Raw genomic sequence first — 16,825 nt, 5'->3', positions numbered from 1 at the left:
TCCAGTGGACCGGATACTCTGAAAGCCTTGGGAGAGGGGAGGTCCTTAGGGTCCGACTTAGAGGAAGGGAGTTGTAGGTTCATGTCAAATGGGCGCATTCCCTTGTTGCACAATACCTCTGGGTCATAAATAGGCTTTGCAACCTCCAGGTGGTGGCTGGAGATCTCCCGCTATTACAGCTGAACTCCAGGCGACAGACATCAGTTCACCCAGAGAAAATGCCCACTTTGGAAGGTGGAAACTAAAGCATGATACCCCATTGGAGTCCCTTCCCACCCCAAACCTCGCCCTCCTCAGGCCCCACCCCCAAAATCTCCAGGTATTTCCCAAATCGGAGCCGGCAACCCTAGCAATATGTTAGTTATCATATGAGGTCACTCTCTGCTTTCAGTGGATGCTGAATTCTATCCACCTCTATTTACTCCGAAATGATCATGATATTTTCTGCAGGGGGCCCTTAACCTCAGGGGTGGATGGCCTAGGTGGGCCTGGTATACCTAAGTATTTTAAAGAATGGGCCCAGTCTACCTAGTTATACAACTTCTCTCCAGGTGACAGAGATTTGGGGTTTGTATGTCTGTTAAATGTCTTAGGTTGTCTTTGTTCAGATATCAAATTTGGGAGACGAAAAACCACTCTTGTGGAAAATGACACAGCCGAACACTTTCACCAGAGCAATTGTGAGAAATTCTTGCGGCATATATTTTTTTGATTGAGTCAGAGATAATTTTTTTTAGTGACAAAATGCAGATGAGCAGCAACTAGACAAAACACAAGCAGCGATTGTCCTTTTTTCTTTCCCCCTTCACACATCATACTGAAAACTGGTCGAGGAGTCGTACAAAGTTCTCTTTTGTATCCTAAAGCGCTTTAATGACTGAAGATGTGATGCTCTTATTAGCACCAGTTTCCTTTAAAGCAAACTGTGGCACATCCAAAAAAATAGTGGAAATAAATATAATCCTTTTCTTCTTCAAAAAGCCTGATATTGGAGTGTAAAAGCCCCTTTCCAAATATTTAAAAATATATTTTGTATGCGATTATGGCAGCATCTTCCCCCTCTTTCTTTTCTTTCCTGAACATAAAGAGGTTAAAAAAATATACTAACAACATAATCTTCTGCCTGCTCACTTAGAAATAAGAGACAAATGACATTTGGTTCTGGGGATTTGTGATTGTTATTCCCCCCCCCCATCATAGGTTATTTGCAGCCCATTCCTGACCTGAAAGGACGAAAGTCCTTTGGAGGTCAGGAAAGGGCTGTGCCGGTATAAGTGGCTTGGCCGCCTGTCCAGATTGGCAGGGGGACCCGGATGCCAGTCTCTCAGCGCTGCCACAGCAGCGCCACCCAGGGATGCTGGCTGGGCCTTCCAACCCACACAAAACCCTGTGCCAGTGTCCTGGGGGGGGGGCGTTCCTGGGGCGTGCAGGGGCCGGAGCGTCCAGTGGGCAGCTTCCTGTCCCCTTTCGCCCCGGGGCACACCTACGGGGAGAACAGCGTTGCTGCGCTAGCTTTTTGCTGGCGTAGCCTCGCTCTTCTCAATGGGGCAAAATGCCCCATTTAAAAAATAAAGCCTTTTAAAAGCCTTTTGGCGGCTGGGGAATGGCTTTGGAGGTGTCGTGGCGGTGCCTCGGCCACGCTGTCCCCGGCTGCCAAAGGCTCAGGAATGGGTTGTAAAACTTTAAAAGCAACCATGGGAGCAGTTGGGGGATTGGATTGTGCCTTTTGAGCCAGAGGGCACCTTTGGAAATCTGTGGCAGCAGCTGCTGTCAAAGCAACATTTTAAAAAATCTGCACAGCTAATTAGAAGCCTTCGATCACAATGAGTAGCCGTATTAGTCTGACGCTAGCAGTAGAAAAGAGCAAAGAATCCAGCAGCACCTTAAAGACTAACAAAATTTCTGGCAGGTTATGAAGAAGTGAGCTGTGGCTCACGAAAGCTCATACCCTGCCAGAAATTTTGTTAGTGTTTAAGGTGCTGCTGGATTCTTGCTCTTTTCTACAATTACACATGAACACATGAAGCTGCCTTATACTGAATCAGACCCTTGGCCCATCAAATTCAGTATTGTCTACTCAGACTGGCAGCGGCTCTCCAGGGTCTCAGGCAGAGGTCTTTCACATCACCTACTTGCCTAGTCCCTTTAACGGGAGACGCCGGGGATTGAACCTGGGACCTTCTGCATGCCAAGCAGAGGTTCTACCACTGAGCCACAGCCCCTCCCCAATTAGAAGCCATGCTGGCCAAACGTCCCACCTGCTCTGCCCATTTCCTGAAAACTCAGTGGGTACCAGGAAAGACGTCAGTGGGCACAAGGTTGGGGACTCCTGGTCTAGTAACAGCTCAGTTGTGTGTATTCAGGGGGACCAGGCACAGATTGCCAACATCACTCATAGCCTGGCCAAAAGTCCTTTAACAGTCAACAGTACTTACTCCTAACAAGTATCCACAGGGTTGGTGCTTAAATATCTAAAAAGTCACAATGTTCAGAGTCCCATAATTCCTTCCATACAGGACTTCTTGAGGTTACAATAACGACGGCATATCGTTAGCTTTAAACTGTTCTGTATATTAGATGCGACTCAGACATACTGTACAAGTACATTGTTAACAACTTGCAGGCTGTTCAGTGCAAAAACAAAGAACTCCCCATCCCCGCAAGCGATCCACAAAAATTAAATACACCAATAACAAACGTTTTGGTTTGATTGTCGTTCGTTGTTTTAAGGATCATTAAAAACTCTTCCACAGAGAGTAGACATAGAGAAGCCATAAACTAACCTTTCTTCCGAATGTCTGTACATAGCCAAAAAAGAGGTTTAAATTATATATATATATATATTCCCCAAAAAATACCAGCAGCAATAGCAACTGCAAAATACCATGATGCAGGGTTTGTTTTTTGTCTCCTGCTATCACATAACTTTATCTCCCTGACTTTGCACTGTACATTCCTGGTAAAAATAATGCATCTGAGAATATCCTACTGTGTTTTACATGAAAAGACATATGATTTGAGTAAATATACATATTGCACACAAAAAAACATTCTGACTCTGCTTCAGTTTAGTGCTTGCTTTACACTCTGAGAAGCTCCATATAAAGACCAGTTGGGACTCCTCCTTATAACACAAAATGCTAGTTGAATTAATACTTATTCAGACTGGCCACATGGCAGAACTGTTGCTTGATTGTTCTGCCACCTGCCCAGATTACACATCAGCATACGTCAAGATGAAGACCCTATCGTGCATAGATGAGTAAGCTAAGGGGATGATGATGATGCCATCAGGTCGAATAAGGATCAAGTCATATGGTGTAGAGGGTTGTCAGAATTGGTCCTTAGGAATCTAGGGTGCTCTCAGTCATTGGGAAATCTTCTCTAAGTTAGTTCAAGGAGCTGACTTTCTTATGTGACCTTGTAAGCAAGGGCAAGATGACCAAAGGTGAGGCTGTCCAACGGCTAAGCTAATTTCTGGGTTTCTGCTCAGAAGAATCAATTGTGGACCTGACCACCATATTTACTTTGTGATGATTTTCCTGCTTGGCCAATGTTTTTTGGGGAGGGTGGGGTGGGGTTTATGATATAGGGAAGTTCTTTAAGACTGTTGAAATTTCATCCGGTCAAAGATAATAAAGCGTCTTCCCTGACATCCAAATGGAAGGATTTGCAAAGTTTGGCCTCTGGCATCGTCAACAGTAAAGGTCAAATCCTTAAGCCACTTAAATGAACGCTTTGCTACAGTTATATGGAAAGTGTAGTGGTTTGTTCAACAAATCTCTACATCTTTTTTTGGTAATTCAGAGTAATTCAGCCTTACTCAAGCTAGCATTCACATAAGCATGTATTTAAAATAGTTTCTTGCACCTATAATACAGAAATAGAGAACAGCTAGATTCAAGTCCAGTAGCACCTTAGAACCCAACAAGATTTTGGCGGTATAGGTTTTCGAGAATCAAAGCTTCCTTCCCCCTTGAGGTCCCTTCTCTTTTTTTGTTTCTGACAAAGGGAGCTTTGACTCTCGGAAGCTTATACCTGGGAAATCTTGCTGGTCTTTGAGATACTTCTAATCTAGTCGTTCCATACCAGCCTCTGTAGAGAGGCTATCAAAACATTTAATCATGAAAGCCCTCCACCCCCGCCCCACCGGCCTTGAGTTGGAATAGAATTCTAGGTCTGCAGGATAATAAAGGAAAGACTTGTGTGGCCCCTTAAGGACTAACCAGTTAAATAGCTAGAGTCAATTTGCTCGTATTTGATTAAGAGAGTTTTGACTCTCAAAAGCTTATACTCTAAAAATCTTGTTGGTCTCTAAGGTCCTACTGGACTTGAATCTAGCTGTTCTACTGCAGACCAACACAGCAACCCTCTGAAAAATCTCACTATCTGCGGTCTGCCTTTTTTTTGCGTGCCTGAGTCTGTCCCAGGTATACTCATGGCAGTATAACCTCATGTAAACAAGCATTCATGTTCACCTGGATTTCTGATTTCCATAATATTTGGTATGCTTCTTCCAAATCATGTTTACTCAGCAGTAAATCCCACTGATTTCAGTGGCCTTAACATTCAAGAAAGTATGCTTCAGATTTCAGTCTTTATCACATTATTAGGTGGTAACCATATACACACAGCAACACTCTCTTTGGCTTAGTTCAGACATCATATAAAACCATGGGTCAGTTACACTAGGGCTGGTGTGATTATCCAGACACAGACCACTACGCTTAGTTACGGTACATTGAACCAGAATCTGAGACAAGATGGTTTATTAACCAGTTACTTTTCACTACGGCTTCTCTTGATGTGTGAATGTGCCTTGTTCCCTTGGGCTGCCTTTGCTGCAAAGCAGCCTGGGACACCAGGCGCTTCTCTGGGAGAGAAAAGAGCAAAGGCAATGAAACCAGCATTGGTTGCAACAAACCAAAGTTTGAATGACTGGCTGCAAGCCGAACCCTGGTTTCATAAGCTCAGCGTAGCTTAAGGAAAGCATGGTTTCACATTATGTCTGAACCAAACCAGAGTCACTTGCTTGGGAGGGTTTGACGAACCTGGTGACCGGCTAGGATTAAACGTTAGTCGTGAGAGTTTTCAGAAACAACTGCGGTTTGGTGACCTGCGCAAAGCATCCTGGATTCTTCCACAGAGAAAGACTGCTTGCTAAGGAAGCGCTCATACAGAGGGAGTGTCAATTGTGCAGATGAAAGTGAAGGTAATGCGAGACGGTGTCCTGGGCAAGACAAGACACTTTCAGCTAACACTGGTCGCTGCCGTAAACCAAATGTATGGGTTTGGAAGACTGCTGGTCCGAAGCAGGATGTTGGCTCTTCAGAGTACAAAATTGTTGTCTTGCCCGTAAAAGCCTAATGGATTGAATGTCCATCCCTAACAGTCTTGGCTCAAGGGGCTGCCCAACTTTACAAGAGTAGCGCATTAAAGAAACAAAGAAAGCATGGAAGGAATTGTTCAGTGTGGCTGGTGGCAGAGGTTGGCATGGCTGAGCACCTCAGAGCCCAGGCCTGTGAGGGGCACAGGAGCACAGCCAGCCTCTTGCCGCTCTTTTGACCTAGGGATGGGCCTGGTCAGAGATGGTGATCACGTACGGCCCACTGCCAAACATGCGTGCTTGCCCCACAGACATGGACTGCGTAATCAAGGGGTGGCCTGCATGTGTGAATGAGCCACCACAATGCCACAAAACACCCCGAAGGAAGTTCAGACAAAGTGGCTGAGAGTCATCAGTGGTTGGGGGAGACGGCCCTTCCTGTTCTGAATTCTGTTCCCACCAACACCCCTTTCACTTGTTTCAGTAGGTTTTGTGTAGCTGATGAAGGGAGCTTTGACCCTCAAAATACATGAAGCTGCCTTATACTGGATCAGACCCTTGGTCCATCAAAGTCAGTATTGTTTACACAGACCGGCAGCGGCTCTCCAGGGTCTCAGGCAGGGGTCTTTCACATCACCTACTTGCCTGGTCCCTTTAACTGGAGATGCTGGGGATTGAACCTGGAACCTTCTGCATGCCAAGCAGATGCTCTACCACTGAACCACGGCCCCTCCCTGACAGTTAGATTCAAGTCACATGAACACATGAAGCTGCCTTGTACTGAATCAGACCCTTGGTCCATCAAAGTCAGTATTTTCTACTCAGACCGGCAGCGGCTCTCCAGAGATCACTGTAGACATCTTTCTTCCTAGGTAGAAGTGTGTGTCAAGTCTACATTTAAAAAAAAAGTAAATTTAGGATTTGGGAGGGGTTAAGTGCTCCCTTACCCTTTCCCCAAAGACATGCATACCTTATCAAAATGAGCGCAGAGCTCCATGGCTTTCACATCACCTTCTTGCCTAGTCCCTTTAATTGGAGATGCTGGGGATTGAACCTGGGACCTTCTGCGTGCCAAGAAGAGGCTCTGCCACTGAGCAACGGCCCCTCCCATGGAAATCTTGTTGGTCTTTAAGGTGCCAGTGGACTCGGTTCTAGGTTTTATGTATTTCCCATGTCTGAACCGTGGCAGGAAGCGAGCCATAAAGCTCTGCTCTCATTTTGATAAGGCATGCACGTCTTTGGGGGAAGGGGGCACTTGCCCCCCCAATCCTAAATTTACTTTTAAAAAAATGTAGACTTGACACACACTTCTGCCTAGGTAGAAAGAGGTCTACAGTGATCTCTGCATGATCCCTCCACTTATTTCTGTAAGTGTCAAGGTAGTTCTGCCACTTTTATCTGTTGTAGTTTGTGAATAAGAATGTTATTGTGGTATGAAAGTGTGTTTGTGTATAAACACTTAGCCAAATACAGCAGGAGTGGATTCTATCCAAAACAACTCAGAATGAAATGCAAAGGCTGATTAAAATAACAACGAACCAAACAGAGAAAGTCCACAATTTAGAACATGGTCCTAATAGATGCTAGCATTATACATTATATAGAAGGCAGTGAAAACTGGTTCTCTCCCTTGGATCTTAATTCAAGATTTCTTTTAAAAAATGTTTTTTTTAAAGCTCAGTAGCTTACATCACAAAGACATTTCTGCAGGACAGAAGGCTGAAGAGAGAGAGAGACTGTGTGTACACGTATTATTTTTCCACGATCCAAGCATACGTCTAATTTTTTAGCTATTTTTCTAGACGCACGAATGCCACTCTGTAGAAGATATGCTAGAGTGTTGTTTATAAATCCATCTAAAAGGTTATGAAGAACTTTTTTCTGTCAGTAATTAGGGACAAAAATCAATATATGCGACATTCTCCAATTTTAGGAAGGCCATCCCTTAGTTCTCCCTCCTCTCCATTTGCTCATTCCTGTAGTAGAGTTTCTCTCCAGTTAAAGCCGCCAGTTGGTCCATGAGTGAGAGGAAGGATAGGTGGATCGGTGAGCTGCCACAGACCTGCATCTCCAACTTCTTCACAGCAACAAAACCCCAAGTATGGAATCTGCAATTAATGAGAAAGGAGAACATAAGAAGAGCCCTGCCAGATCAGACCAGCAGTCCATCTAGTCCAGCATCCTGTCTCACACATCAGTCAAACAGTTCCTCTGGAGGTCCAACGACAGGGCACAAAGGCCAAGACCGTCATAAGAACATAAGAAGAGTCTTGCTGGTTCAGAGCAGTGGTCCATCTAGTCCAGCATTCTGTCTCACAAAAGGACCAACCAGTTCCTCTGGAGGTCCAACAATAGGGCACAGAGGCCAAGAAAATCATAATAACATAAGAAGAGCCCTGCCAGATCAGAGCAGTGGTCTATCTAGTCCAGCATCCTGTCTCACACAAGGTTTTTGGGGCGGAGCCCAAGGAGGACGAGGTTTAGGGAGGGGAGGGACTTCAATGCCATAGAGTCCAATTGCCAAAGAAGCCATTTTCTCCAGGTGAGCTTATCTCTATTGGCTGGAGATCAGTTGTAATAGCAGGAGATCTCCAGCTAGTACCTGGAGGTTGGCAACCCTAGGACTGGCTCTTTGCTTTGGAGAGCTTAATTAAATGAGTTTCAATACCAAAAAAAATATTGTTTGAGAGAAATAATGTCCAAGGATGTGGTTGTGGGGTGTGTGTGTGTGTGTGGGGAGAAAGGTGTCATACCTTCCCCCGATGGGAAAATGGTGGAGGGGAAAGGCTAGTCCCTCTTCCCCTGGGTCCCAGTTCAAATCCCCCCCTTCCAGGCTGCGCTTTAACATTAAAAAAGCACACAGGCAGGTAATATGAATAGCTAAATTAACAGCACTGAAGCATAATAAACAGGTCAGTTTCTGGAAAACGAGTTGGCAATGACTGCTGTGCTAAAAAGAAAAAGAGATTATATGAATATGAGTCATATCTGAACGTAAGAGACTGTGCCGTGTATACAGGACTCAGAGGTTTTTAAAAAAATGTAAAAATACATTGGGAGATTCAATTATAGTCCTCCATGATTCTGTCTTAAGTAAGTGGTCCTCGCCACCTCTTGCAGTGCTTAATTCCACCCTCGGCACAGAGAAGAAACTTCATTTTGTTTGTTCTGAAATGCCCACCTATCCGTTTCACTGACTGACCTTAAGTTCTAGCGTTATGAGAAAGAGGGGAAGGCAATTCTTCAGTTTCTCCATGTAATTTATAATGTCTCGTTTTAAAGCTTATGCTTTAAAAAAAAGACAGCCCGAAACAGAGCTACCAAATTAGTAAGTGTTTGAAATATAAACGCATGGTAAAAGAGCGTGCCAAGAGGCACACAACCCAAGAGAGGCCGAGCACAGCTGAGATGTGCTCTTTAGGTACTACTCGGCAATCGCATGTTCACCGTTACCAAAAGTGACGGACAAGATAATCCTCTTAACGCAATCTTCTCTCTTCTCACAAGATTCTGCAGCCTTTTGAAACCCAAACAATGGGCTACAAATTATTATGCACGAGCGAATAAAGCATCTTCTGGCTCGGAAGGAGATTTTTCACCACGCCCCTCACCAGGACATCTAAGCAGCTTTATATTGATGGTGGATGTTAATTACCTTTCTGACCATCTGTACAAAGTCCTTGGAGTTCTGCGGAGATAGCCCCTGTAGCTGACAGGTGCAAGCCTCGAGGGAGGAGGCGTGAGCCACTATCAAAATGTTATTTCCTGCACAAAGAGACAGATGAACAGTGATTGCGTGCTGGTCCCTGGGAAAGAATATGCGGCCGATCAAGAAGCCTTCAAAAAATAAACGAAAAGCCGCCTTAGGAGGCTGCAATTTGGAGTGGAGGAGCAGCGTACACGTACGAGGGAGCGCTCTATCTTTTCCCCACCGCCTGTTTCCCTGCTCAGAATCAGCCCCCTCCTCCATTCAGAACGGCAGCCTCTGCTTCTTCTCGCTGAAACCAACCCCAAACAAATCTTGGGGCTTTGTGACATGCGTTTGTGTGTCATGAGTCATTTGCACCATCTATTGGGAAAGAATTAGCCACCCTAATAGCTCAGACTTAGCCTGATCACGTCGAAGCTTGGAAACTAAGCCATGTCGGTACTTGGATGGGAGACTGTGGCAAACCACCTCTTCTTAAATCACCTCAGCTCATCTCTTGCCTTGAAAACCCTGTGAGGTGGAACTTCATGGGCTCAACGCGAGTGGGTTGCAACTCAGTAGATTTACTTATTGGGATGGAAATGGGGTCTCTCGTACTGTGCTCAATGCAATCATTGTCAGTTTCGTAAAAGCTGGGTTTAAACTTGTCTGGACTTCCTATCCTGAAGGCAAATGCTAGATGCTAAAGACAAAGAGAGTGGCATGCTTCTTGCTAGCTGGCTACAAAAATACTTGTGGGGGGGCATGGCTTAGCAGTAGAGCATCTATTTTGCATGCACAGGTCCCAGGTTCAGTCCCCTGCAACTCCAGTTAAAGGATTTGGCAGGAGGTGATGTGAAAGACCCCTGTTTGGGACTCTGGAGAGCCACTGCTAATCTGAGTAGAAAATACTGACTTTGATAGACCAAGGGTCTGATTCAGTATAAAGCAGCTTAAATAGGGTTGGTGGCTCAATGGAAGGGCTTCTGCTTTGCATACAGAAGGTCCCAGGTTCAATCCTCCGCATCTCCAGTTAAAAGGACCAGGCAGTAGGTGATGTGAAAGACCCCAGACTGAGACCCTGGAGAGCTGCTGCCAGTCCGAGTAGACAATCCTGACCTTGATGGACCAAGGGTCTGATTCAGTATAAGGCAGCTTCATGTGTTTCATGTGTGTGGGTGATGGCCTTTGCTGGGGACTCTGTCACTGCACTTTGGGGGGGGGAACACTTTCTGCTTTGGGGGCTGAATGGTATTACCCACCCTACCCGCCTTTGTCTCCCTTAAGTCTGCACAGAGCAGACAGACAGATGCAAACTCCTGGGCCCCTCCTCCTTGCAAAGTGTAACCGTACTTACCTTTTGCTTTACATTCACTTAGGATCTCTTTCGTCACTTGGTAGCTTCTGCTGATGTACGTCTCGTACGACTCTGAAATGACTAATTTGCTCACAGGTATATGAGGTCTGTGGAGATTAAAAACAAAACCCATACTAAGGTACCTCTGAAGAGGAAAGCTTCATAGCTAAAAGGGGAGAGGGGTGGAAGGGGCCCCCACTCATAAAGCTGATCCAGCGTGGTGTAGTGGTTAGAGTATTGGACGGGGACATTACAGACCTGGGTTCAAAACCCCACATGCCATGATCACATCAAAGTTAGGTTACCGTAATGCACTCTGTGCATTTGAAAATGGTAAATGTGGTTGCCAGGCTGTAGTTGAACTGTCAGGTTTCCCAAAAAAGCAGTGTGGTGTAGCGGTTAGTGTGTCAGATAAGCCTTGGGAGCACCTTTGCTGCGGCTTTGGTGGCCGCAGGAGGTGAAGCCAACCACAAAATGGCTGCTGCAGGGACACAGACACACACATGAGGAAGCTGAAGTGCAGAGGAGCAATTTATATAATTATATATATATGTGGGTGTGTATGGGAAGTGGAATGAGGGAGAATAAAACCAGCACGGCAAAAACAACGTTAATCTGTGCAGCCAATCAGAAGCCTTTCTGATTAAGAGCCCCAGCTGACCCCACCCACTTTCTAAAAACTCTTGGTGGGCACCAAGAAAGGTGTCGGCAGACACCACGTTTGGGACCCCTGCTCTAGAGACCCAGGTTCAAAATACTACTCTCCATGCAACTCACTCGATAGCCTTGGGCCAGTCATTCTCACTCAGCCTAATCTCTTTTCACCAGCTGGAAGAAAACAAGCCCTACATAAACAACAATAATTTCCTTGGTGGGAGGTGGGGGCATGCACAGGAAAATCAGCTCTTTTCATTATACTGTCACAAGACCTCTGAACAAGAAATGAGCAATATTGCCAAGGCTCTCTACCTATATGTTGTATCAACACTCAAACTGGCTGCCGCTAAATCCACTGGAAGAATCCATGCAGGAAGGGAATTCCCGGCGACCCATTTTGTCCACTCAAACAAGCCTGGCTCTACTCGAATCTTCAGGTTATTTTCCTGCTGCAAACCTGGAAATTGAGCAAAAAAAATACATCCAAGAACAGAAGAAGAAACTCACTCAAGTTCAGGGTGAGAGCAAGAAGGTTTTACAGGATTCTTTTTTTGCAAACAGTGGTGGTGGCTCTTAATTAGAAATCCTACATTTTTAGTCCTGTCCTTTGGTGTTGGAATGCTAAAGAGTTATGTGCATGGGATTCCTCACTTTAGGGGGGCACCCCTTCATTGAATGCATCATGATAGCACCCACGAGGGACCTTCATCCAGTATCAACTGCCACAAGATGGCCATCAGGTTATTTTTTTAAAGGGATTAGACACATTCATAGAGGAGATGTCAACCAATGGCTAGTTAGCATTGATAGCTGAATGGAACCTCACTATGCAGGGGCATTATACCTCATACCAGGTGCTTGGGGAAAGAAGGAACGGTCACTAAAACTGCTGAGTAAAGGCAGAGTTAAAACATAGTAAAGACTCCACCCCTCCCCAGCTTTTCCCAGAAACACAGTCAAAATGAAGAAACTCAGCTCTTTTGTTACCGCCTTCTTACCTTTCAAAATATAGTGTGCCGTCTGGACGCAGCGCAGGGAGGGCGAACAGTAGATGTGGTGTATGACAGTGTTGCTCTCGAGTAAGGCTTCCCCTGCGAGACACACAAGTTGATGTAATCAGCATAACATTAGGGCAGGAAAGATGGGCACGATGGAAACCCACAAACACGGGAAGGCTCTATAACCCCCATGAATTGCCTCCACAACACAGAAGTTGGTGTAAGACCAGGATCCTAGCATGAGTTGGGTGGTTGTGGAAAGGCCTGTACTTCACAGGTGCCTGAAGATCAAGGGGGCAGGCATCCAAAATGGCCCATTCCCATGATATTTATATCATTCCAGTACAAAAACAGATACTTCTTTTGTGAGTCATGACATTAGAGGTATGGGCTGATGTATGGTGGAATTATTTGTCCTGGTCCCAGAGAAATGTTGCTCAGGGCCCTGTGTCAAATACCCCGGCATCACCAGTTAAAAGGACCAGGTGGGCAGGTGGTATGAAAGACCTCTATCTGAGACCCTGGAGAGCCGCTGCCAGTCTGAGTGGACAATACTGACTTTGATGGACCAAGGGTCTGATTCAGTATAAGGCAGCTTCATGTATTCATGTGAAGAGTAAGGGATCTGTGTAGGGGGGCATTGGACACCCTACACCCCAGGGCCTACATATCCCTGCCTGATGGAATGAAAATACTTTGTTCAATACGTTTTTTTTCCAGAGCCAGGACAGGCTTCTGCCCAGATCATAAAAGACACCAGTATAACAACACCAAATAGAAGTCCAGGGGCACCTTAAAGATAAACAGCATTAATTCCAGCGTGAGCTTTCTTGAGTCTGGCCTCACTTCCTCAGATGCAATGAAAGGAAGTAAGGGGAGGGGCTGTGGCTCAGTGGTAGAGCATCTGCTTGGCATGCAGAAGGTCCCAGACTCAATCCCCAGCATCTCCAGTTAAAGAGACTAGGCAGGTAGGTGATGTGAATGACCCCAGCCTGAGACCCTGGAGAGCCACTGCCTGTCTGAGTAGACAATACTGACTTTGATGGACCAAGGGTCTGATTCAGTATAAGGCAGTTTCATGTGTTCATGTGTTCATGAACTTTCACCAGTGCATACTGGGGTGGGTGGCACTGGTCTTTGGTCTGAGAACTGAAGGTTCTCAGTACGTGAGTGTGCCCCCCCTCCCTTTTCAGCTGTGAGATGCTGGAGGGTGTGACTTTCTGGGAAAGACGCGCTTACTCTCCAGCAGGCAACTAACCGGGAGATGCCGTTTAATAATGCAAAAGGCATGCATCTAGTCAGATGCTAAGAGGATATTATAGCTCTGTGTCAATTTACTCCTAATCAATAGGCATTTCCCATTTAAAACCAGGCCTTCACCAGTGGGAGGGGGGCCTCACCAGCCCTTTCAATATCTTACCCGTAACTGTTTCAGTTTTGAGACAAATAATTTATCAAGATCCTGTTGGCAGCGAGGCAATACTCACAATTTACCTGTAGGTGGCAGTCATGCCATATGAAAAACCTTTTAGCAAGCTGCAGAAAAGAGCAAGAGTCCAGTAGCACCTTAAAGACTAACAAAATTTCTGGCAGGGTGTGAGCTTTTGTGAGCCACAGCTCACTTCTTCAGAACCTTGCAGCAAGCAAACGGGCCAATTTTCAGATGTTTTTAAGGATACATGGCAATGCTTCTTTAAAAAAACATCTCAGCCGATCCATTTAGCAACAAAAGTTATGGATATTGCTGGCTGCAATTTCCTTCCGCTTATTTTATTTCAGGAGGCTGCGGCAACCACTAGAACAATGGAGCAGACTGCAGGTCTTTGGAGAACTCTAAAATTTTGTTGTAGATGGTGATTTTGTTGCTGTGTGGCATTTCCCAGAAGACAGAAAAGGCCCAAATAAAAAGCCCTTATTATTTTGAGATCCAATGTGTTGCAATGGCTAGATTTAAGATTCTGCCATGGAAGCTCCCTGGGTGACCTTGGGCCAGTCACACATTCTCGGCCTAACCCACCTCACAGGACTGTTGTCAAGCTAAAATGTGTGTGTGTGTGTGAGAGAGAGAGAGAGCCAGGTATGTCACCACGAGTTCCTTGGAGGAAGGGGTAGGATAAAAATCTAATAAACATTAGATTTTAATTGTTATGGCTTTTAAAATGCCAATTGCTGTGAGAACACTTGTGTTGAATCGCTTTTCAAAACAAGCGGTCTCAGAGCAAGTGGCATTTGGAGGGTGGACTCTATGGCAATGTAACCCTGCTCAAGTCTGTCCCCCCCCCCAAACCCTGCCCTCCTCAGGTTCCACCCTCAAAATCTCCAGGTATTTCCCCACCCAGAGTTGGCAACCCTACAACCCACTCAACTCCTAGTTGCTGAGCACAACCTCTGTCAGAATTGGTTTCACTTCACTTTGTGTTTCCAACCAGGGACATTTTTTGCTGTGTTTAATAACCAAATTCAAATTAACTAGGTGCTCGCCGTGGTACTGTGGTGCTAATAAGACCATGAATGGCCTACAGATTTCACAGTACTCCCAAACTGTCCACATGTTGTTAGCTTAAAAAGGTGGAAATCTCAAAGTCTATAGGCAAAAAAATAACATGTTCCTAGCTTGACACATTTTGTACAGACCACACCAGAATCAAGCATCTCGCGCAATCTCTCGACAACTACACAGTTCAAAAGCCTTTCCCGATGTCTTTCGTTTTCTAAAACATGTGCTCAAGTGACTGTCTTGTGGCAGCAGTACGTGGATTTGCGTCCAAATGTTTTTCACTCCTGAACTGGTGGCATATGTGCAAATGGAAATCACAGCTAACTCTCTGATTGCTTCCAAACCCATCTTGACAACTGTCTCTCCGTGGCTCACACAGGAAGTTACGCAAGTGGCATTGGCAGAAGGGCAGCAGCTAACTCCTGCTGGGTCCTGGAAACCCAAATGATTATGCAGATTTTATGCAAATTGTCCTACTCCTACATACCAATAAAGCACATGGATTGGCAGCAAGGAAAGGCTTGGGATTTGTCTTCTCCGTGGCTTTTGTGATTGTATAAATTAGCCATTGAGGTAAAAGACTTAGGCCATTTATACATGGGAGGTTTTGCCAATCTCTAGATGCACATTTTCCCTATCCAGATTCTCAAAACTCTTCATGGGGCTTATTGTTGAGTTCTGAAAATTCGGATGGGAAAAATGTGCATCTAGAGAGCCGCAAATCCAAGGCAAAACCTCCCATGCATAAATGGCGTTAGAGATTTAGTTTTTGATGGTGGGCTGTATTCTGTCTCTCTCTGTATCTCATTTTCCACCCACCCCTATGACAGTTTTCCATGGAGAAGGTCATTTGGTCATTTTGAAGTCTAGTTTCCATGACTTTTCCTCAACTCAAGGTCTCACGCAAGGATAATAATCTGTCTTGTAACCTCAAGACTGGATTGATGCCACGTGGGCTTGTCATTGAACGTCTTTTTAGAAGCATCAGCTCTTGTTCAATCAGTTGATCTGCCTTCTCATAGGGACATTCCACAACATTGCTACTTTAATTCAAAATGCTGATTTTAACCTACGAAAGCCTAAACATCTTGCTCCTTAGGTATCTCAGAGCAGTTCCCCCTAATCGCTGAGGAATATTTCTTGGGTCCGATCCAGGCCAAACTGGCAATTTCCACCCATTTCCCCTCCTTCCTTTAGGTCCCTTCCCCAAATGTTCCCCTGATCCCCAGAAGTCACTTTTCATGGAGATCAGTAAGCTGAGGAGGAGGCAGGGAAGTTCCATTATGCCATCGGATAATTTAATCCGGATCCAGTCCTTTCTCTGGAATAGTAAGAACAAACCTCACTCTGTGTTTCTGGAAAGGTCCCTGATTTGGAGGAACAAGCTGGGGCCTGCAAGGGCAGCCAGTGTGGTGTAGAGGTTACAGTGTCTGACTAGGGCCTGGTAGGCCCAGGTTCGAATCCCCCTGCTCTGCTATGGAAGCTTGCTGGGTGACCTTGGGCCAGTCACTGTCCCTTTCAGCCTCACCTACCTCACAGGTAGATCATGATGGGTAGCCGTGTCAGTCTGTCACTAGCAGTAGAAAAGAGCAAGAGTCCAGTTGCATCTTAAAGACTAACAAAACATTCTATCTGTATCTGAAGAAGTGAGCTGTGGCTCATGGAAGCTCATAGCCTGCCAGAAATTTTGTTAGTCTTTAAGGTGCTACTGGACTCTGGCTCTTTTCTACTACCTCACAGGGTTGTTCTTGTGCTGCCAACAGGATAAAATAGAGGAGTGGAGAAGGTATAGATCAAATCAAGCCTGAACTGACCCTAGAAGCTAAAATGACTAAACTGAGGCTATCGTATTTTGGTCACGTCATGAGACGACAAGAGTCACTGGAAAAGACAATCGTACTAGGAAAAGTTGAGGGCAGCAGGAAAAGAGGAAGACCCAACAAGAGATGAATTGGCTCTATAAAGGAAGCCACAGCCTTCAGTTTGCAGGATCTGAGCAAGGCTGTCAAAGATAGGACTTTTTGGAGGACATTGATTCATAGGGTCGCCATGAGTCGGAAGCGACTTGACGGCACTTAACACACACACACACAGACCGGTGAAGGTAAAAATTATGGGAGAGGGGAATAATTCAACCTTCCCAAACGTCCTCCTCCAGGATCGTGGAAGCTCTAGGGGCTTGAGCAGCTGAATTTCTCCTCCATCTATATTTTTAAACTGACTCTCAACTGTTGCTGCACTTGCAAGTTGTTGGATAAATAGTCAAACTAATTTTGTAAGCCGTTTGGATGGTGGGAATCTA

The 16,825-nt window shown here is 45.4% G+C and overlaps 1 protein-coding gene across 1 annotated transcript in view; it reads right to left on the bottom strand.

The window, feature by feature from the left end:
- Nucleotides 1-7,002: 7,002 nt before the first annotated feature.
- UBASH3B (ubiquitin associated and SH3 domain containing B) overlaps nt 7,003-16,825 on the bottom strand; it is a 70,535-nt gene continuing 60,712 nt past the window's right edge. Inside the window, exons 10-14 of the mRNA XM_056860660.1 lie at nt 12,027-12,119; nt 11,341-11,485; nt 10,372-10,478; nt 8,982-9,091; nt 7,003-7,434 (exon numbers count right to left, since the gene is read on the bottom strand). Coding sequence (XP_056716638.1) covers nt 7,297-7,434; nt 8,982-9,091; nt 10,372-10,478; nt 11,341-11,485; nt 12,027-12,119 — 593 coding nt within the window. The 3' untranslated portion in view covers nt 7,003-7,296. The remainder of the gene's footprint in view (nt 7,435-8,981; nt 9,092-10,371; nt 10,479-11,340; nt 11,486-12,026; nt 12,120-16,825) is intronic.

This window comes from Euleptes europaea, chromosome 14, assembly GCF_029931775.1.
Source record: "Euleptes europaea isolate rEulEur1 chromosome 14, rEulEur1.hap1, whole genome shotgun sequence".
In the NCBI taxonomy this organism is placed as follows: domain Eukaryota; kingdom Metazoa; phylum Chordata; class Lepidosauria; order Squamata; family Sphaerodactylidae; genus Euleptes; species Euleptes europaea.
The sequence above is the reverse complement of the archived record's forward strand: the minus strand, read 5'-3'. Positions and strand labels throughout refer to the sequence as shown.